This window comes from Canis aureus, chromosome 9, assembly GCF_053574225.1.
Source record: "Canis aureus isolate CA01 chromosome 9, VMU_Caureus_v.1.0, whole genome shotgun sequence".
In the NCBI taxonomy this organism is placed as follows: Eukaryota; Metazoa; Chordata; class Mammalia; order Carnivora; family Canidae; genus Canis; species Canis aureus.
Window position 1 is genome coordinate 66,377,161 of NC_135619.1, and position 19,845 is coordinate 66,397,005.

A 19,845-nucleotide genomic window follows, 5' to 3' on the forward strand; every position below is an offset into this window, starting at 1 on the left:
GCCGGACGGTCTGGTTTACCCCTGGCCTCTCTGTGGCTAGAGAGGGAGGCTCACTCCCCATGGATAGAGAAAGAAAAAATCCAAGGTGTTCTTGGGGAAGAACAGAATAATGATGCTCTTTAGCCAGAAGAATGTCTGCCATTGTCACGGGGTCTCTGCAATGCAGGCAGTAGTATTTTATTTTCTCCCATTAAGTGACTAAGATGTTTTCCCCAGGCAAAGAGTGCCAAGATCCGGGTTCAGATCCCAACTCTTCCGCTACTTCACTGTGTGACCTTAGACAAATCACTTTCCCATCCCCGGTCCCTGGTTTCGTCACCTGTAAAATGAGGAGGGTGACCTAAACGTTGCCTGAGGTTCCTTTTGGCCTTAAAGTGTGACATGGTGGAAGGAGAAGTGTCAGGAGCCTAAGAGTCTGGCTTGTTCCACCACTAATTTGCTACGTGACTGTAAATAAGTCACTTCCCCTTTCTAGGCCTCAGATTCCTCATTTGTAAAATGAGGATGTTGGGCTAGATTAGAGGAGGCAAAAACATATGGCACGTGTGCCACTCCCCCCTCCACCCCAGGTTTGTGCCTAATTGCAGGCGTCGCTGGTGGATCTCAGCACGTCTCCCACTGAGCCTAGACACAGCCTCTGAATCCTCACCCCAGCGCTCCCAGGAGATACTATCACTCGATCAGAGTATGTCCGCAAGGCGACACCTAAACTTGCCTCCCCTGAGACCTCTGTGCCCCTTCCACTCTGCTACACGACCCAGGGACCCTTAGCACTCACCGTACTTGGCCAGGAAGCGTAGGGCGTCCAGCTGCCCACTCTGGGCAGCCACGAACAAGGGGGTGATGCCGTAGGCATTCTTGGATTCTACTTTGGCGCCTCTGCTCACCAGGATCTCCATGACCTCCAGGTCATTGCGAGAAACAGACTCGTGCAGAGCTGTCCAGCCTCGGTTGCAGCGGTGGTTGGTGTCCGCGTTGTACTGCACCAGGATCCTCACTGCCTCCACGTTCTTGCGCTCACAGGCTGTGCCCGGGGAGAAGCCAGATGGTCAGCGGGGCCCTGGCAGGACCTGGGCGGCCGAGACTTCGTTCCTTTATTTGGCCGTTCCCCCATTCATCCACCAGCCACTCATTCAACAAATCCCCACTGGGTCCAGACTGAGGTCCAGTCCCTGCATTTTACCTGGGATATACACCTAAAATAATAGTAATCCTAATAGCAGTAATTGCCGAGGTATATAGCACTGATTGTGGGCCAGGCACTCTGTTCCAAGCACCTTACGTGACCAACTAACAGAATTCTCCCAATCACCCTTAAAGGATGTAGTGTTATCCCTTTTCGCAGAGGAGGAAAATGAGGCAGAGAGAAGTTAAGTGACTCGCCCAAGGTCACACAGCTAGTGTCAGAACAGGGATTGAAGCTCAGGCACTTGGGCCCAGAGTCCTTGTCCCTTGGGAGATTCCAGGGCATCCCTAACTCGTTTCCCTCTGCAGCGCTTCCTGCTTTAGTTCTTCACGTTGCCAGCATCAGAAGAGGAGGAGTGTGGTCATACTCCTGCTCAAAACCCTTCCCCAAAGCCCCCTCACTTAAACTGAAGTCAGGTATGTCTTCTGAGGACAGCTCATCAAGTCTTCTCAACCTGCTCAGACCTCCCTGTTAAGCTCATCGCTTTCGAGAACCTGCTCTGGTCCAGGGTTATCACCAGGGAGGCTGGGCTCTTGTCCAGATGAACCACTTCTTTGGGTTGATCAGGGGTGACTGCGAGAAGGGACCCCAGCAAAGCTCCCTACCCCCCTCGAAGTAGCGGTTTCCTTGTCTGCGAGCCAGAGATCACGAGACCTTCCTGAGAGGACCCTGTGGGAGCACCAGGTGCGTGGGACGCTCTAGCATGGTGCTTGGCACAGGGGAGGAGTGCGTGCAACACCAGGGCCAAAGCTGTGGCTGAGCATTGCCCAGTGTTCTGGGAGCTCTCTCTGGGACACCTGCGTCTCCAGGCGATGGCTCTGGTGCCCAGGCAGATGTGGCTTCAAGAGACACTTCCACCACGGGTGTGCAGCAGACCCAGCTACCGGGTTCCTGCTTCCCATGGAATATTCCAGGTCCTGGATACTAGGCACCTGGGAAATGGGGGCTTTCTGTCGGTTTTCAAAGTGTAAAGGTCCTATCATCTTTGTAAGCCCCAAGGCCGATTGCTTAAGCATGTAGGCGTGATCCGAATGCTTTATAATGTCATAGTTCAGAATGTGCTGTTGGCAACTCGCTCCCTGAGCTTAAATCCTGGGTCTGCCCCTAGCTGGAATATGTGAAATCCTGGGTGCCCCGTTTCGTGTCTCTGTAAAATGGGGATACTTCCTATGTAGTGCCTGTCTCATATGTAGTTGGATATTAGAGTTAAGTTAAAGAACAGTGCTTGGCACATAATAAAAACTCCGTAAATGCCGGCTATTACGATTATTCAGATTTTGACTCTGGGCACTTGCTAGAGATGCCAATGTCCTTGCATGATATATTGAATGAGCAAGGGGTTTCCAGGTTTTTTTAAACATCCCAGAGGTACACATTTTCTTTCATACCTCTTTGCTTCTGCCTCTGCTGTTCCCTCTGCTCGTCCAGCTGATAACTGCCTCCTGTTCCAGCTCAGCTCAGGCATCCCCTTTTGTGGGGGCTCACCCCTAGTGTTAGAGCCCTCCCCCATGCTCCCAGGTGCGTCATGCCAAGCTCTTTGCTGCCATTAGCTGGCTGTTATGTTGTCTATGTGTCTGTGTGCACTGGACTGGGAGAGCGCATGGGCACCAATCATATCTTTTTGCTTCTGGGCCCTCGGCGCTCCTCAGTGGGCCTGGCTCATGGGAGGACTTGGGAAGTATGGCCAGAACAGGTGCATGAAGGAACGACTCAATTATACAAGTTACATGCCTGAACAAGACTGCCCCTTCAGAGGAGACCCCTGGTTGGGATGGGGGGAGCAAGTGCTCCCTACTCTCTGGGCCCTTCCCCAGGGAAACCCACCCTGGCGGGCTCACCTTTGTAGAGCGGTGTCTCTCGGGACTTGTTGGAGATGTCAGGCTCAGCCCCAGCCTGGAGCAGAGATTGGAGGCAGTCCAGGTGTCCCCTGCACGTCGCCAGGTAAAGGGCTGTTTCCTCCTGCAAAGTGCGCTGGTCAATGACTGCCGGGTATGCTGGGGAGAACAGATGGGAAGTTCACAAAGGGGGAAGATACCCCCTCCTCCTGTCCAATTCCAATGACAGACCTGTGTAGCATCCACCAAAATTTACCATCCATCCTCTTGGCCCTGGATTCAGTCGCTTTCACAGGATTGTTTCAGCTTCCCAGTCGTATTAACTCAGCTCAGATGCTGCCTCCTCCGGGAAGCCTTCCCTGGTGGAGGCCCCTCCCTCTGTGAATGACCCTGTCCTTCCCTCACACCCCCAGCAGCCATGGCCAGAAGGTCTCTCTCATACATCTGTGCCTGCCTTAGCGTGTGGTGGGCTATCTGTGGTTCATGCTGCTTCAGGACAGAGCAGAGGTAGCTCCTGTCCGCAGGTGCTACCCTTCCACATCTGGCTTGGGGGAAGCCAAAGCTCAGAGAGGAGGCATGATTTGCCCAGGTTCCCACAGCTGGGGCGGGGTGGGGATGGCCTTGGCGGGGCATAGGCACAGCTGTGGTGTTTTCCACACCAGATCAGCCCCCGGAACATTCTGGAACAAGCTGGCAGTGGGTCTCCCAAAAGAGTGAGCCCTCCCTCATTCCTTTTCTAGGAATTAGGCTCTCCTGTCCCAAGAGGCCTAGAGAGGTGACAGCAGGGTGGGTGGGGACAAGTCACTTCCTTCTCCCAGCTTGGGGTGATATAATCTTGCCTTGTACCCCGCCCTCTAAGAATTTGAGGGGCAAAGAACACAAAGCTCCAGAAGGAAGGAGTTGCTGCCCTCTGAGTCCTGTCCTGCCCCTCACTGCTCCTGCCTGCCGCCTCACCTTGCTGCAGGGTCTTCAGGCAGCTCAGCTGGCCGTAGTAGGCCGCCTCGTGCAGCGGCAGCCAGCCTTCCTTGTTGGGCTCTGCAAGATTCTTCCCCGACTTGATCATGGCCTTCAAGGCCTCTTCATCACCTTCCTTGATGGCCTTCAGCACAGGGTCCACAGGCCTGTGACAGCAAGTGGCAGGTCACTCCTCAGGACCGAAGCAGGGCAGAGGTGGGGCGGGCCAGCCTCTCTCCCAGAGGGGAAGCAGGGCTACAGATGGCCCCGGGGGTGATGCTAGCTGTGGGACCACGTGGTCCTGCTTGTCCCTGCTGGTCTGGAACAGGTGCACAGCCCCCCGCGGCCAGTGTCCTCCTCAATAAGGAAAATAATCCTTCCTAACCCATGTGGGTGTACCCTGGAATTCAGCCCCAACCTTGGCCTTGACCTTGGCCCCTCCAGCTTATCCGTCCATCAGCTATCCATCACTGCTTCCTCAGGCCTGTCAGCCTCAGCCTGCAGGCCCAGGTCAGCCTCTAGCTGCCTCTGATCATAAGGCCCCCTGTAACCTCTGGCCTGTACATGTCCTTGAATGGCTACTTGACTGCTGTCTCCCCACTGGACTGTGAGTTCCAAGAAGACGGGAACAGTGTCTTTATTTCTTTATTTTCTTTCATCTCTCATGATTTCACTCTTAGGGCCCAGCTCAGTGTCTGGTCCATAATAGGTGCTCAATAAATATTTGTTGAAAGAGAGAGAGACAGAGAGAGAGAGAAGAAAGAAGAAAGAAAAGAAAGAAAGAAAAGAAAGAAAGAAAGAAAGAAAGAAAGAAAGAAAGAAGAAAGAAATAGAAAGAAAGAAAGAAAGAAAGAAGAGAAAGGAAAGAAAGAAAGAAAGAAAGAAAGAAAGAAGAAAGAAAGAAAAGAAAGAAAGAAAGAAAGAAAGAAGAGAAAGGAAAGAAAGAAAGAAAGAAAGAAAGAAAGAAGAAAGAAAGAAAGAAAGAAAGAAAGAAAGAAAAGAAAGAAAGAAAGAAAGAAAGAAAGAAAGAAAGAAAGAAAGAAAGAAAGAAAGAAAGAAAGAAAAGAAAAGAAATCATGGGCGAGAGGGAAAAATTCAGAACCTAGGATCCCCAGCAATTATTTCCACTCCTTCATTCCTTCTATTTCTAAAAAGATGGCCTCTCTCCTATTAGCATTTTGCTTGTTTCTTTGGGAGTTTTGAAAAATATCTTGCTCAAAACCTTCTTTGCAATAGCCTCCTTTGAGCATTTGGAGGACACACTGGCCTTTAAAAGCCACCGTGCGGGCCCTGATCCAGCCTTGCCAGTGTTCGGTGCCCCTGTGAACTCCCATGGACCAGGGGTACTTTCATGCCTTTAGCTCCAAGCGGGCACTCTGCAGGGAAAGACTGCAAGAAATGGGGTGAAACACGGCAAGCTCACTCACTTCCACAGATGGAAACTGAGGGTCTCTTTTAGATAGAGCTCCTCGGTGGCCAAAAGAGAATTAGGGAACCCCTCGGTCCCTGCGGCTTTCATCTTCACCCCTAGATGCTTTAGCTGCTGAAGGACTTACATACTTGAAGGATTAATAAATTTGAATTCACAGTTTAAAACTTCTGAATATCAAAAATAAATAAATAAATAAATAAATAAATAAATAAATAAATAAATAACTTCTGAATATTGAAAAGATTTCGGGGCTCATGTGAATGATAGCTTCTTTGCTACTTTGTTCATTCATGCACTGAGCTGCCTCCCCCGCCCCCCCATCCTTGAATCAGTGAGGACCAGGACTGCTGTCGTTCCCAGATCTACTCCTGGCGAATGTGCTGCATGAGTGGTCCCATTTCCCAGATGGAGAAGGTGAGGCTGGAGCAGGTGTCGCTCCCGGGGCTCTCACCCACGTCAGGGGCCAGGATAGGCTCGGAGGGTTTGTCAGGCCAGCCCCTTTACCCTCCCAGCTGCTTCCTCCGTTGTGAGCGGCACTTCCGCCTGACTCTCAGCCTCTCTGGTTATTAATAGCTTCAGAGCACAGAGGCTGGTTAAGTTACAGACCCGCGAGCACCATGGGTAACTACCAGATAAGCCCTGAAGTCCCCATCAACGCCCTCACTACCACCTTGATGAGCTCTTCTCCCGAGCGGCCAGAGCAGCCCCCGCTGGTGTCAGGAAAAGCCCCAGTGGGGTAGGTATCCCGTCTCCCCCAGAAGGTCTCCTGTGGGACCCCCGCTGAAGTGGAAGAGAGGAGGGCTGGACTGAGGGGTGCGCGGGGTCATGAGAACACTCCCAGGACCTGCCGCCCAGCCTGGGTCTGGTCCAGCTGTGGCACAATGACCCTGAAGCTCTCGGGCGCACCCGGGGCCGCTGCTCCCTGAGTTCAGCCAAAGCCCCGCCCTGAGGGCTGGGGAGGCTGCCGGGGGTGTCAGACCCTTGGAGGCCAAGCAGCCGGACGGGACCCGGGAGGCCACTCTGTCCCCTGCGACCCTGTTTCACGGACAGGGGAGATTTAGAGACGGACAGCGATTCACAGGCAGCCACACAGGAGGGGGCAGCGGCGCAGAGACCAGAGCCTGGGGTCCCCCTTTTCAGACCCTCAGAATTTTACCCCCAGCACCAAGGAAGTGGGGGTGACAAGGTTTGAAAAGAGCTGGGAAGAGACGCAAAGCACTGGCCAGTTGCCTCCTTCTCTCTCTAACATAACTGGAGCAAGGAGATGGGGGTTCCTGAAGAGGGGGCCCCTCTTTTTGCTTTTAGCTGCTTTTGGAGTCCATATGGGGGAGCCGGGAAGGGCAAGCACAGATCTCTTTTCCAAGGACGCACCTAGCCCAGCACCCTCGGGCGAGGCAAACAGAACCCCTCCTGCAGCTTGGATTAATTCTGGATTTTACCACCTGGCGTGGAGCAAATAAAAGCAATGAGGCAAAACAAAACCCATGGGTGTGAGCGTTGTGGATATGCCCCGTATCCCCGAGGTGACGCACGGGGGGAAACTGAGATACAGGGAAGGCATGGCTGACTCATCAGCTTCAGCCCCGAGCCCCTCTGGGCCTCTGCGATCCCGGGGCCGTCTCCCCGGGGGGCTGCTCCGTCACCTGGGACCCACTCCGGGGCATGGAGGGGTTAATCACAGACCTTGAGGAACTGAGTCTGTGAGCGCTGAGCCCAGCTCAGCAGGAGCAGCTGGGGCTCAAGGGGACACACCTGGGAGGTCCCTCCAGAACGCCCCCCTTCCTGGGCCCTGCGTGCCTGCGTCCCACTCCCCGCCCCCCACAAACCCTAGTTGGAAGGGTGAACTTGGAAGGTCTCGGGGGGCCGGGCCGGGGGGTCACTTACGCCAGCTGGGAGTTCTTGTATTTCTGCATGACCCCTTGGAACAGCCCCTTGGGGCCCGAGGCGGGCGGGTTCTCGGGAGGTACCGTCGACCTGGAGGGTGCAGGGCAGGAGTGAAAGAGGGAAAAATACTCTGCATATGAGAAGCGGGTCATGGCCGGAGGCAGGATCGGGGATGGAGGGCTAGGAAGGGAGACCAGACAGACACAGGGCTCAGAACCAAAGCAGATGGCCGGGTCCTCTCTGTGTGCTGGACACAGCTGCTGTGTCTCCGGATTATTTTTGGCCCTTGGAGGAAGCCCTGGGAGATTTAAATGACCATATAAGACAACAATGAGGTTAACCTCATCCCCACCCCCAGGCCCCCTCCCCAGCCAACCACGCGGGAGGCAGATACGAAGCAAGGTGACATTCTTCACCCGGGAGGATGTGAGAAGGGGTCAGCAGCAGGTCCCTGGATGAAAGGGGTTTAAAGGGGTTTAGCGTCCGGCCGGCCAGGCTGGGTCCCAACGGGGATGGACAAGAGGTTCTTGGAGGTTGTGGGGGGACAGGGGAGCATAGCTGGGAAGCCAAACCAGGTCTGTACTCCCACCTCCACCTGGCTGGGTCCTCGTCAGAGGGGCCTGCAGTCCCAGAGGCAGGAACTGTAACAGTTCAGAAGTTAGAGCACAAGGCCATTACGGCCAGAACGAGGAATCAGGATGACACGGGTTCAAATCTGAACTCTGGCACTTTCTGGCCACGTGACATCAGACAGGTTGAACTTTTCTGGGCTTTAGTTCCCTGCATGGCCCAGGGTAGGAAGACTGAAGAGGCTGGAGCCAGTGAGCTTAGCTGGGGTCTGGGCACAGGGGTGCGCAGCGCGTGTCCACCATTGACTGGATCGTTGTTTTGCTTCTGTGACCCTGTTTCCCACCCCCTTGGGCTGTGGTAAGGATGGGAGGGGGTGAAAAGAGGTGTGGTGGTCACTCCACGTATCAGACTGATGAGGGTGGCCGTGCAGATGGGACCACACTTCTGGCAGCTCGGGCCCTGGTGCCTTGGACACCCCTGCGGGCCTGCTGTCCTGGTGTCCTGTGCCCCTCCTGCCCTGTGGAATGGAGGAGGACATTGCTACTGGGGACCAGCGCCCTGGCGCTGCTTGGAGGGGCCAGAACCTGCAGGTTTTGTGGCTATGCTCAGCGAGGCCGAGTCGTGGGGAAGGGCTGAGTGGGCAGAGAGCAGGAAAGAACACCGACTGCTTTGCTTCAGCCACCTGGGGGCAGGGGGACCGCCAGGTCACCATCCTTGGCATCGTGTCCTTGCCTTCCTCTGTCCCCCTCTCCGTCCCCTGCCGCTAGCCACCGCCTCCTGAGCACCGTGAGCCTGAACATGCCCTGCATGGGCTCATTTATTAGTCCTCTGGAGTGGGTGCCAGTGTCCCTGCCCTCTATAGATGGGGACACTGAGGCCCCACGAGGTGGGTGGCCACGCTGGGCTCACATGGAGCTGCAGCTGGGAAGGGAGCAGAGCAGAGCACACTCTTGTCGGTCTGCAGAGCTCCTGATGCTGTCCCCTCCTCCACGGGCCTGGGGTCCTCTTGCCTCCTGGTCCTCTTTCTGGCTTATCGAAGGCCTCCCCTCCGGCAGGCCCTGCACCTGTGAACAGGCCCCTGCCCTGCTTTGTGCCTCAGTTTCTCCCTTTGCAGGGCGAGGAGGTAGGACGGGGGGGGGGGGTTTCATCACTGCTGCTGTCACCGTGGAGCCTTTGTTGAAATGAGCTCACGCGAGAACTTTGCGTGTCAAACAGATTTAAGAGACCACATCCTGGGAAGGGGGTGCAAAGCCTGGCCCCAGTGAGGCCCCACTCCTCCACCCAGAAAGGGGAGCATGCTCAGGGTGGTGGAAGGCAGCCTGGGGCCAGGCTCAGCTCGCAGTCCCCACCCTGTGGTCTCGACAAAGCTCTGGGTCTCAGTCCTCACAGGACCCTGGGGTCCCGGCCGCCCACACCATGGCCCATGTGTGTGGCCTCCTGTCACTTACTCTTTTTAGGATATTACTAGCAAGGTGATAAACACCGATAAAAGCCCACCCCACTACCCTAAAACCAGGACTATCTCTGAGGGTAAAATAACAACAGCAAGACCAGGCCAGTGAGGCTGGTAGGGGTGGCAGCCATGGTGCGGGGATGTCCCTCCCGACTGTGCAGGGCATCGCCTCACTTGCATGCTGCCCAGCAGCTGGATGGAGGCAGGGGTTGTATTGTTCTGGCTTCCCAGAGGTGGAAGCAGACACCGAATTGCCCTATGCTAACGCCTGAGATGCAAATCAGTAGGACACTTTGGTTGATCCCCAAGATGTCTGAGGCCAACAGCCAGCCATAGGGCCACCAGGGAAGGGGGGAAGAGAACAGGAGCTCCCCTGAGAGCCCTGCAGTTGGTGGTGAACTTGGCATTAGGGGCAGCCAGGGCGGGTGCCCAGAGCATCCCTAGTGCCGAGCCTGGGCCTGGAGGGGGAGCTAGTCCGGTCCAGGCTGCAGACCCCACTTCCCCTCATCCCCCCAGCCCGAGCAGGGGATTCCCAGCAGAGAAAACCACCACGGCTGAGTCATCAGAGGTGAGAAGAACCTGGCAGGATGTGGGCACAGGTCATGCCCTGGAAGAGGCCCAGGTAGGGCCCTTGTCCTTCATGTGGGCGGGCAGATCGAGGGGGTCAGGTGTGCATCACCGTCACCCAGCTCCCCACAGCCCTGTCCTGGAGTCCCGCTGGCCCCTACTTCAGATGTGGGTCAGGCTCGGTGAACGTGGGGAGTCCCCTCATTTCTCAGTGAGCTGCTGGCCCCTGGAAGGACAGACATTACATGGGGCTGGACCTGGCCGAAGATGGGAGGCAAGCGGGTCTCTCTCTCTCTCTTTTTCTTTTTTAAAGATTTTATTTATTTATTTATGAGAGACACAGAGGGAGAAGCAGGCTCCCTGTTGGGAGCTCAATGCAGGACTCGATCCCAGGACCCCGGGATCATGCCCTGAGCCCAAAGCAGACGCTCCACCACTGGGCCCCCCAGGCATCCCAAGCAAGCCTCTTAATGGGGGATGAGAGCTAAGGGACACGAGTCTACCTCACGCTCGCCACCCTCTATTTGTCCTCTCCTCCGGTCCTCACACTAAGCCTACGTCAATACGGGTGACAGAGAACAGTGCCTGGCACACAGCAGGTGCTGGATACATTGAAATAAATGAAACAGAACAAACAAAAGCCTTCGAAAGGGTAACATCCCAGCTGGTAATCTTGGTGTTGTGGGGTGCCGTGGCAGGACGTCAAATTCCAGGAGAAGCAGCCCCCAGCCCTCCTGGGTAAAGAGAGGGAGAGCTCACATGGTCTAGCCACCTCCACCCCCATTCCCACTGGTCTCTGAAATCAGCCTCCTACCCACGGGCCAATCCATTCTTTCTGGGGCAGCCAGAGAGGAGTCCCATGTAGAGGAGAACGTGAATTCCAAACTGCAGCAACTTCTGCTTCCCACCCATTGCCGAGATTTGTTGAGTGCTTGCTCTGTGTCCAGCCTTGTGACACGGGCACATGGCACAAAGCATCTCATTTCCTCCTCTGTGAGCACTTAGTGAAGGAGAGTTAATCCGGCTCCCTTTTGCAGAAGAGAAAACTGAGGCTCAGAGGTTTGCTTCCTCTAGCTCGTGTAGCGAACTCCTGTTCATCCTGCAAAGCCCACCTGCTCCACTAAGTGAGTCGATCCTCTCTGTGTCCCTCTGAAACTGAAGGCAGGCCTCCCTGCTGCGCCCTTCCTGCTGGGTCATTATGTACATCTGGGACCCCGTTAGACTGCAAATTTGGGGAGGGGAGGGGTGAGGCCTGGTTCACATCCAGGTTATGAGAAGGCAGCGGGCACATCGGAAGAGCACGCTAGGTATGGGTGGCTTAATGTGAATTATTTGCAGCTGTGCACTCACCAACCCAAACAAGTTCCTACTTTGTGCTTTCTTCCTTTGTCTTCTTAGAAATATAACCTTAAAAAAATTCAGAAGTTTAAAGACTGGGAAGACCCAGCTTCCTGGGCCCACTCTGGCTGGTCCATCAATGTACCCTTGGGCTCCCTGTTTCATGACTGCACAAACCCTACTTCTCCTTGGGATGGGAAGCTGGGTCTGCCTTTCAGGGAGCCCTCAGTGTGAGGCCAAGCCTTGTTTCTGACTTCATCCCTTACATTGTGGTAGGAGAGAAGCAAATTGGAAGAAATGGCTTTAAAAGGGCACGTTCTGTTTTCTCCGGGTCGCTGATGGGGCTTTCATTTCTAGGATCCCCAAGGCTTGGTTGACCTTTATGTTCACAGCTGCCATTTTGGTCACGAGATGATAACAATAAGTTGTATTTGTAGAGCATTTTATTGGTTTCAAAAATGCATCTCTTTGCCTAAAAACATTTCTCGGGCACCTACAATGATCCAGGCTCTTTGCCAAGCACTGAGGTTGCAAAAGTGAGCAACATGTGCTCTCTGTCCCCGAAGAGGTCATATAGTATAGTTGGGGACAGTCTCAGGAGGCCAGATAATGCCTCCCTTAGAGTGGCATGAAGGCTTGCCCACGAAACAGGCGGTCATGAGGTGGGCATTCCGGGGGCTCAGGGAGGAGGTGGGGGGAGGCCGATTCAAGCCGTGGGAGGTGAGGAAGGCGCCAACATTTTACTTGCTTTGCAGAACAACACTGCAAGCTGGGCTAGGCAAGGTTTCATCGTGGAGATAAGCCTGCGGTGCTCAGCAAGGCTCAGTAACTTGCCGAGGTCACACAGCCAGTAGGTGACAGTGGAAGGATTCGAACCTCCAAGCCCACTTCTCTTTCCACTCTACTCTGCTGCCTCTTCATTCACTTTATTCACTCATTATTCGCTCACAGACAGCGATTTGATGATGTCTGTGGGGGGCGAGTGCTGTGTGCTAGACAGGAGGCTTCACAGGAAGGAAGATGGGTGAGGCCCTGTCCTCATGGTTAGAACAAATACATAGAAACTTCAAGTAGCAGTCAGGGTGATGAAGAAAACGTCGAGAGCAAGGAAGGGGGCGACCTGCGTGACCTGGGAGGGTGCTCAGGCGGGATTTGCTGAGGAGGTGGTTTTCAATCCGCGACAGTGCTGGGGACATGTGTGATGTCGTGTTCCTAAACCTTGCTCCGGGTCTCTGGATGGAAACAAAGGATCCTACTGGGTCCTGTACTTTCTGAAAGGCCGTGACTGGGAATGTGAGCACGAGCTGGAGTGTCTCTTGTCCCCGGGGACCCTGAAGGTCTGTGGGTACGAGGAGGCTGCAATGAGACCCAAACCCCACTTCAAAGTGGAGGAGGATGGAGAAGAGGCATTTGCAGTATGGGCAGAGCTGGGTACGTGCCTGAACCTGGCTCTGTTCCTGGCCCTGCTGAGTTAGCGGGTGTGTAAGACGGGTACAGAATGTCCTCGTGGGACGCCTGGGTGGCTCAGTGGTTGAGCATCTGCCTTTAGCTCAGGGCATGATCCCGGGGTCCTGGGATCGAGTCCTGCATCGGGCTCCCCACAAGGAGCCTGCTTCTCCCTCTGCCGGTGTCTCTGTCTCTCTCTCTGTGTCTCTCATGAATAAATAAACAAAAGCTAAAAAACAAAAATGTCCTCGTTTCGTGGCTTCTGTAAGGATTAACTGAATGGCTGTGTGCTGGCCACATGGGAAACACTCAGGGTGCATCTGGGGGAGGAAGGATTGGCTTCCCCAGCAGGACCCAAGCCCTTCTTCCAGAGACAGAAGGGAAGGACTGAATCTGGGAGGTTTTAGCTCCCATCCACTGTGAGCGGATGCAGGCTGAACCCTGTCCCCTACATTACTTGTGCTTGGAATTTAGGTGAGGATTGCATGACCCTGGGTAAGTCATTTCCCTTCTCTGTGAGCCTTTTTCTCAGGAGGCTGGATCAGCGTTTGTGTCCCATGGTGGGTCTCTGCTTCCTTACCCACCGGAGGAAGGAGGAGATCAGGACCCGGACCCCATGAGCCAACTCAGTGCTAACGTTTTTGAGTGTCCCCAGAACTCCGCAGAAAGCTCCCACACTAAGGAGAAGGCTGCAGATGCCCCGGGGGTGGGGGGATGCCCTTCTTTCTATCTGATCCCCTCCTGAGAAAGAGGAACTTGTGGTCTGGCGTGGGCTGAACCAGCCGGAACAGGAACCAGGGCCTCCCAGAGCACCGGCCACGAAGAGTCCTTGCTCTGAGTCCTCGCTTCTGTTTCTCAGGCTGGGTTCCAGAATGGGACCCCCTTGGGGCCAACTCCATAATCTGGATTCTTCCTACTTCCTCCAGCCGCCCGAGGGCCGCCTGCCTTCCCCTTTAGAAGGGGCTCCTCAGGGACGCCTCGGTGGCTCAGTGGTTGAGCATCTGCCTTCGACTCATGTTATGATCCTGGGGCCCTGGGATCGAGTCCTGTATCGGGCTCCCCATGGGGAGCCTGCTTCTCCCTCTGCCTGTGTCTCTGCCTCTCTCTGTGTGTGTCTCATGAATAAATAAATAAAATCTTAAAAAAAAAATAAAAGGAAGGGGCTCCTCAGTGTGGGGCATTCCAGATATTTGCCTCATCTGCCTGGCAGAGGAGGTCGAGCCTTAGTGACAGCCAAAGTCACTTGGGGAGCGCCTGGTGGTTATCATCAGGGGACAGGGCTGGGATGCACCACCACCCACTTCATCCCTGCCAGCTGGGACTGGACATTGGAGATGGTCTATCTCTTGTTGCCAGGAAAGCTTAAGAGACTTGCCCAAGGCCTCAAAGCAATCAGCTGGCTGCTGGAGACAATGAGATTTTTTTTTTTTTTTTTTAAGCAGCCCCCAGTGCCCAACCAAGAGCTGGAACTCACAACCCCAAGAACCTCACGCTCCGCTGGCTGAGTCAGCCAGGTACCCCTGGAGACAATGAGATTTGAGGCATGTTCCATGGCCACACAACACCATCATTTCAGCAATGCCCACCCCTTAGCCCACCCACCCCCACATACATACCTGACTTGGACTTAGCGCTGAACAAAAGCATTTTTAAATTTATATATTTCCTTTCTAAGAGCACGTTAATGCATCCAATGCATAATGGCCTCTCTGGCTTCCACCTCCTACAAAGGAGGTACCCTCTGGATCTGTGCTGTCTAGTGTGGTAGCCACTGGCCACGTGTGGCTAGAGAGAGCCGTTGGGATGCACCTAGTCTGAATTGAGATGTTCTGCGAGTGCAAGATACACACTGGCTTCCAAAGACTTGATTTGACAAAAAGAACATAAAATCCTCATTCATAATTTTTATATTGATGACACGCGGAAAATGAGAATAGTTGAGACCTAAATTACTTTCACCTGTTGGTCTTTACTTTTTAGTGTGGCTGTTAGGATATTCAAACTTGCACATATGGAACTCCAGGTATGGCTCGCATCCTATCTTTAGGGGCGCAACACAGGGCTGCCCTAGGTGGTCCTGCCACTGGGAGGATGAGGTCATGCTGAGACAGGGGAGCCAGAGCAAGGAGGTAGGGTGGCTTGCCTGGGCAGATGTCACCTGCTTCTCAGACATGTTTTCCCAGGGAGGCTGCTAGATAGGATTGAGAGCTCTGCTTGGACTCAGAACATCAGCTCCACCGCATTCGAACATAAAGCCAGTGGTACAAAGCAAAGCCGTGGGCGATGCAACCCGATTGTTTCCATCTCTGCAACACCATCTACTAGCTGTGCGATTTGGGACTAGCTCCTAGCCCTGAGCTTTTGTTTCCTTGTCTACAAAATGGGAATATAGCATAGAGGTTCCTGGAAGGTCTTCGAGAGGGTTAAACAAGATGAAGCGAGTAGAGCACCTACTGCGGTGTTTGGCCCACCAAAGCTCAGATGGTTTGGATAAGAAATGTAAGTCATTAAGGTGTAAACATGCACCCTTACAGACCAGGAGACTCTGGTCTTGGATGAGCAGTGTTCAGGATCTACATCTCACAGGTGTCCTAGTTGGCCTCTCCTTGCTCACCTGGTCCATGGGTAGAAATGGGCAGGTTGGCGGTTGACACATGTGGACGCAGTGGCCTCAGCTGTGGTCGGGCCCCAAGTCTTGTCAGCCAGGCTCTGCTCAATGGCCATCTGGACCAGCTCATCCTCGCTCAGGCTGCTATACAGGCTGTATTCCTCATGCCCAATGGCACGCTGCCTGCCCCGAGCACTGATCTCTGTGGTCATCCTCTTCTGCCTCCCACCTCGGCCACCAGAAGAGGCACTCCGTGGGGGTGGGAGGGTGGGGGGCGAGGAAGCGGCAAATCAGAAGGCCCTGCGAGGAGACCAAAACCATCTTGGTCACTGACAGTTTTGTAAGGGAGTTAGGTTTACCATCAGGGAAGGCTGTGCTTTCCTCTGGCAAGCTCACAATCAATTTTTATCCATTCATTTTTGTCATTTGATCCATCCAAATACCTATTTATCTACACATCTATCCATCCACTCATCTACTCATCAATCCATACTCATCTCTCTCACCCTCCATCCAGTTATTCACCCATCTGTCCGTTTAATCATTCTCCCTTGTGTCCATCTGTCTACCCATCCACTCAATCACCCATCCACATTTGTCCATTTATCCAATGACCTGATCATCCATCCATCCAACCCCTGATCTGTCTGCCCATTTACCTGTCCATTTATCCATCCACCCTCCCATCCATCCACTCATACCTCTAACCACCCAACTAACCATCTGCTCATCCACCATTCCTTTTGCCATTCCAGATAGCTTGTCTACACATGTGTTCACGCTTCATTAACTGAGAGATTACCTACTGAACACCTACTATGCGTCAGGCACTCCTCTAAACACTGGTGATACAATAATGATGCCAAAGGACAAAAATCCCATGTCTTCGTGGCGCTTACACAACAATGCTTACATTCCTTTCTCCAGTTATCCAGCAACGTCCTATTCTAGCGTTTCTCCTCATCTCTGTGCTGTGCTAGGGCTAAGAATGTTAGAGATAAATCAGACACGAGCCCGCTGCTTCAGTTTGCACGATCTACTTAAAATCAATTGTTAAAGTAATTTGCCATGTTAATAATGCCAAAGACTCCCTTCTTTAAAAAAAATTTGCCTCAGGGAGAAATGAACTTTGGTTGAATCCGCTGATTTTAGGAAATGAGGTAAACTCAACTAAGCCTGGTTTTTGTTTTGACTGGCTGACACGCACTGTGACTGTAGGTCAATGGTTCTTAGCCCTAGCAGGACATTAGAACCACATGAGGCCATTAAAAAAATACCCAAAATACCAGTGCTATAATTTGGTTTGTTTGGCAAATTTTCACTCCCCATTCCTTGGAGGCAGGGTATCCTCCACTCCCTTTCCCGTTGAGATTGGGCTTAGCCATGTGACTTTCTCTGGCCAGTGAAGGTTGGGGGCACGATAAAGCAGCCCCCTGATATGTGCTTGTGCAGTGAGGCTTGCTCTTCTGCATCGCCAGGAGAAGAGCTCCCCACTGGAACCACTGGGCCTCAGAGTGAACCGACCTGGGGCAGCCTGAGCCCAACCTGCACAGAGGAGCCCCACCTGGCAGACCGTGCAAGCTGAAGCCTACGTCAGCACCCCCACAGTGACCCGCAGACCCAAATCATGACAATAAATGCTTATTTGGGGGTGCTTTGCTACACAGTACCCTTGTGGCTCTAGTTAACCTGTGCCCAAAACGCTAGGCCAGGCACTTCACAGAGGATACCCAAATGGCCGACAACCAAATGTGAGGATGCTTGACTTTTTAACCGTTTAGGAGGACACTCCAATTAAGATCCCAATATGACACCACTGTGTGTCCACTCAACAGATTGGTTCAAGTGGAGGGGCACCTGCGTGGCTCAGCCAGCTGAGCGTCTGACTCCGATTTCGGCTCAGGTCATGGTCTCGGGATCCTGAGATCGAGCCCCAAGTCTGGCTCCTGGCTGGGCGTAGAGCCTGCTTGAGATTCTCTCTCACCCTCTCCTTCTGACCCTGCCTCCATTTGTACTTGCTCTCGGGGGGGAAAAAAAAGAAAAAAAAAAAAAAAAAGAATGGCTCAAGTGGAAAAGACAAGGAATAGCAAGTGTTGGGGAGGATGTGAAACAACTGGAAGACTCACTACCACTGGTAGGAATGTCAAATAGTACAACCACCTTGGAAAATCGATGGCATTTGCTAGAGCTGAACAAACACATCCCGTGACCCTAAAGTTCCACTCAACCCCGTGGCCAAGAGAACCATGTACATGTATTCACCATAAGATGAGTTCAAAAATATTTCACAGCAATGCTATTCATAATAAAACCACGTGGAAACTACCCACATGTCTATCAACGTTTGAATGGATTCCTACATTGTGGTATAGTCACATGACAGATAGTATGCACCAGAGAAACAGACAAACCAGCACTGCTCACAGGATGCATCTCACACACCAGAGTGAGCAAAAGAAGGCGGGTAATAAGGAGCATACACACATGATTCAATTCATATAAAGTTCCAGAACAGGCAGGTGAAGCTAAGGGGGTAGGAGTCAGACCTTAGGTGGTTGCTAACTGGGAGGGGACATGAGGGAGACTTCTGGGGAGCCAGTCATGCTGTATTTCTTGATCTAAGTGGTTACATGATTGGTTGGCTCCCTTTGTAAGGTTGCTCCCAAATCATACATGGTTAGGTATGATTTGTACACTCCTCCACGAGCGCTTTATACTGCAATAACACACCTATTTAAGAAGTAGGAGCGCCTGGCTGGCTCAGTCAGTACAGCAAGTGACTCTTGATCTCGGCGTTGTGAGTTCAAGCCCCACGTTCAGTGTGGAGCCTACTTAGAGATAATAATTTAAAAATTAAAAATAATAATTAAAAACTACATAAAATAGATTCTAAAGGGCATTGATGCTTGGACCCGCTCTCAGACCAATGAAGTCAGAGTCTCTGGGAGTGTGGCCCAGCCTACTACAGCTCTTTGAAAAGCTCCGCAGGTGCCTGGAAACCACCACTTTGAGGAGGATCAATCATAAAGCCAGAGTAGAGGTGGGACACCTGTTGTGTGGGGATGGGGCAAGGGGCAGGACCTGACACCTGGCTAAGTTCTTGGTGGATACTCTTCTAATTCTGGTAACAGCCCTAAGAGCGGCAACTCTTGCTCCATAAGGCACCAGCCGAGTTATTATTAAGCAGATCTGGGCTTTCCAAACACGGCCAGAGGAGGCTGCAGGTCTGAAGACAGCGGATCAGCAGCATGGGGCGTCTGGGACTGGTGATTCTGTGCCCTGCCTGTGCCCAGGCTGGCTCAGGCCTGAACTTCCTCCTGCCCCCCTCAGTGGAGGCCTCCATGCGATGTCCCAGCCCCATCCAACCTCCGTCCCCTCTGTGCCCCACACCGCAGACCTTACCAAGCCCCTCCTCTGCCTGCGCCCATTGTCTGGACCCGCCGGCCCTTTGAATCTGGTTCTCACTCTCGCTTCACCCTCTGCCCCCGCACACCTGATCTTCCAGGTAAGGCGAAGACACACCTTTCCCCCAACCCACCTGGAGCTCCCACCTCAGTGCCCTTGCTTGTCCTATGCCAGCCTGTCTCCTTCCTTTCGACACTCTCAGAATCCCTTCTCATTCCCCAACGCCCAGAGCAAGTTCATCCTCTTCCAGAACATCTTCCAAGAAGTGTTCTGCTGCTACAACTTCTCCCTCTGGGCTGTGGTCAGTAGTTCATATGTGCACTTGACCCTGGGTCCTCTTCCTAAGGCGTAGGGAGGCGAACGCCTGGTTAAAGTTTACCGCACGCCCTGGATCCCCCACCCAACAGCCAAAGACAGTGGAACCTGGCTTTGTTCAGGCAAGACTGTGTCCTCTCCCATGGACGAATCATGATTGTTCCAAACCCATTGGAACAATCTCACCCCTTTGGTCAGTGACTAGTTTAGGGTGGTTATATAACCTAGTTTTGTCCAAAAGGCACATAAAGAAAATTCTGCTGGGGCCTCCTAGAAACAACTGTCCTTTTCCTAATAAAAGAGAACAGTGAAGAAAATAAGTCCTTGCCTACGCCCCTGCTTTGTACTTGGAGGACTTGATGCTTGGCGCAGGGGAACAGTGCTGGTACAATGAGTCTGACAGAGTGAATGGTAGGTCCTCGGAGTCTTTCACGGTATTGTTGATCTGCTGAACCAGAGCTGGTCCACTGACCCTGGCCTGCTTGTTAGGCAGAGACTGAAGATCCTTCTGGTTTAAGCCAGTATTAGTTGGGTTTTCTGACATATGTGGTCAAAATCATCTTAACACATGATTCTCAGGTCTGGTCAAGAATCTTGAGAGCATATCATGTCTATCAGAAGTGCTGGTGTCCAGTGCCTGGCCTGGCATTATGGTGCCCCCATCTGAGTACATCTGTTCCAGGCCAGGGGGTGGGGGGCAAAAGGGGAAGAGCACTGGAGAGAGGCAGAGACCTGGGTTATAGTGTCCACGTTGATGCTAGAGTGCTGTGTGACCTTGGTCAAGTCCATACCCCTCTCTGGGCCTCAGTTGTCCCATTGCAAAAAGAGATTTGGGGTTTCCAAGTGCTCTTC

General features: G+C 53.1%; 1 protein-coding gene and 1 long non-coding RNA gene across 3 annotated transcripts in view; one reads left to right on the plus strand and one right to left on the minus strand.

Annotated features, from left to right (window-relative positions):
- ASB2 (ankyrin repeat and SOCS box containing 2) overlaps positions 1-19,845 on the minus strand; it is a 43,878-nt gene that overhangs the window by 15,624 nt on the left and 8,409 nt on the right. For both annotated transcript variants that reach the window (XM_077910418.1, XM_077910417.1), the window contains exons 2-6: positions 15,280-15,573; positions 7,292-7,381; positions 3,976-4,142; positions 3,025-3,180; positions 779-1,024 (exon numbers count right to left, since the gene is read on the minus strand). In XM_077910418.1, the coding sequence (XP_077766544.1) occupies positions 779-1,024; positions 3,025-3,180; positions 3,976-4,142; positions 7,292-7,381; positions 15,280-15,485 (865 nt within the window). In that variant the 5' untranslated portion in view covers positions 15,486-15,573. The remainder of the gene's footprint in view (positions 1-778; positions 1,025-3,024; positions 3,181-3,975; positions 4,143-7,291; positions 7,382-15,279; positions 15,574-19,845) is intronic.
- Positions 5,727-6,888, plus strand: LOC144321071 (uncharacterized). Its single transcript, XR_013386788.1, has 2 exons — positions 5,727-6,143; positions 6,713-6,888. It is a non-coding gene; the product is annotated as an uncharacterized LOC144321071 (long non-coding RNA).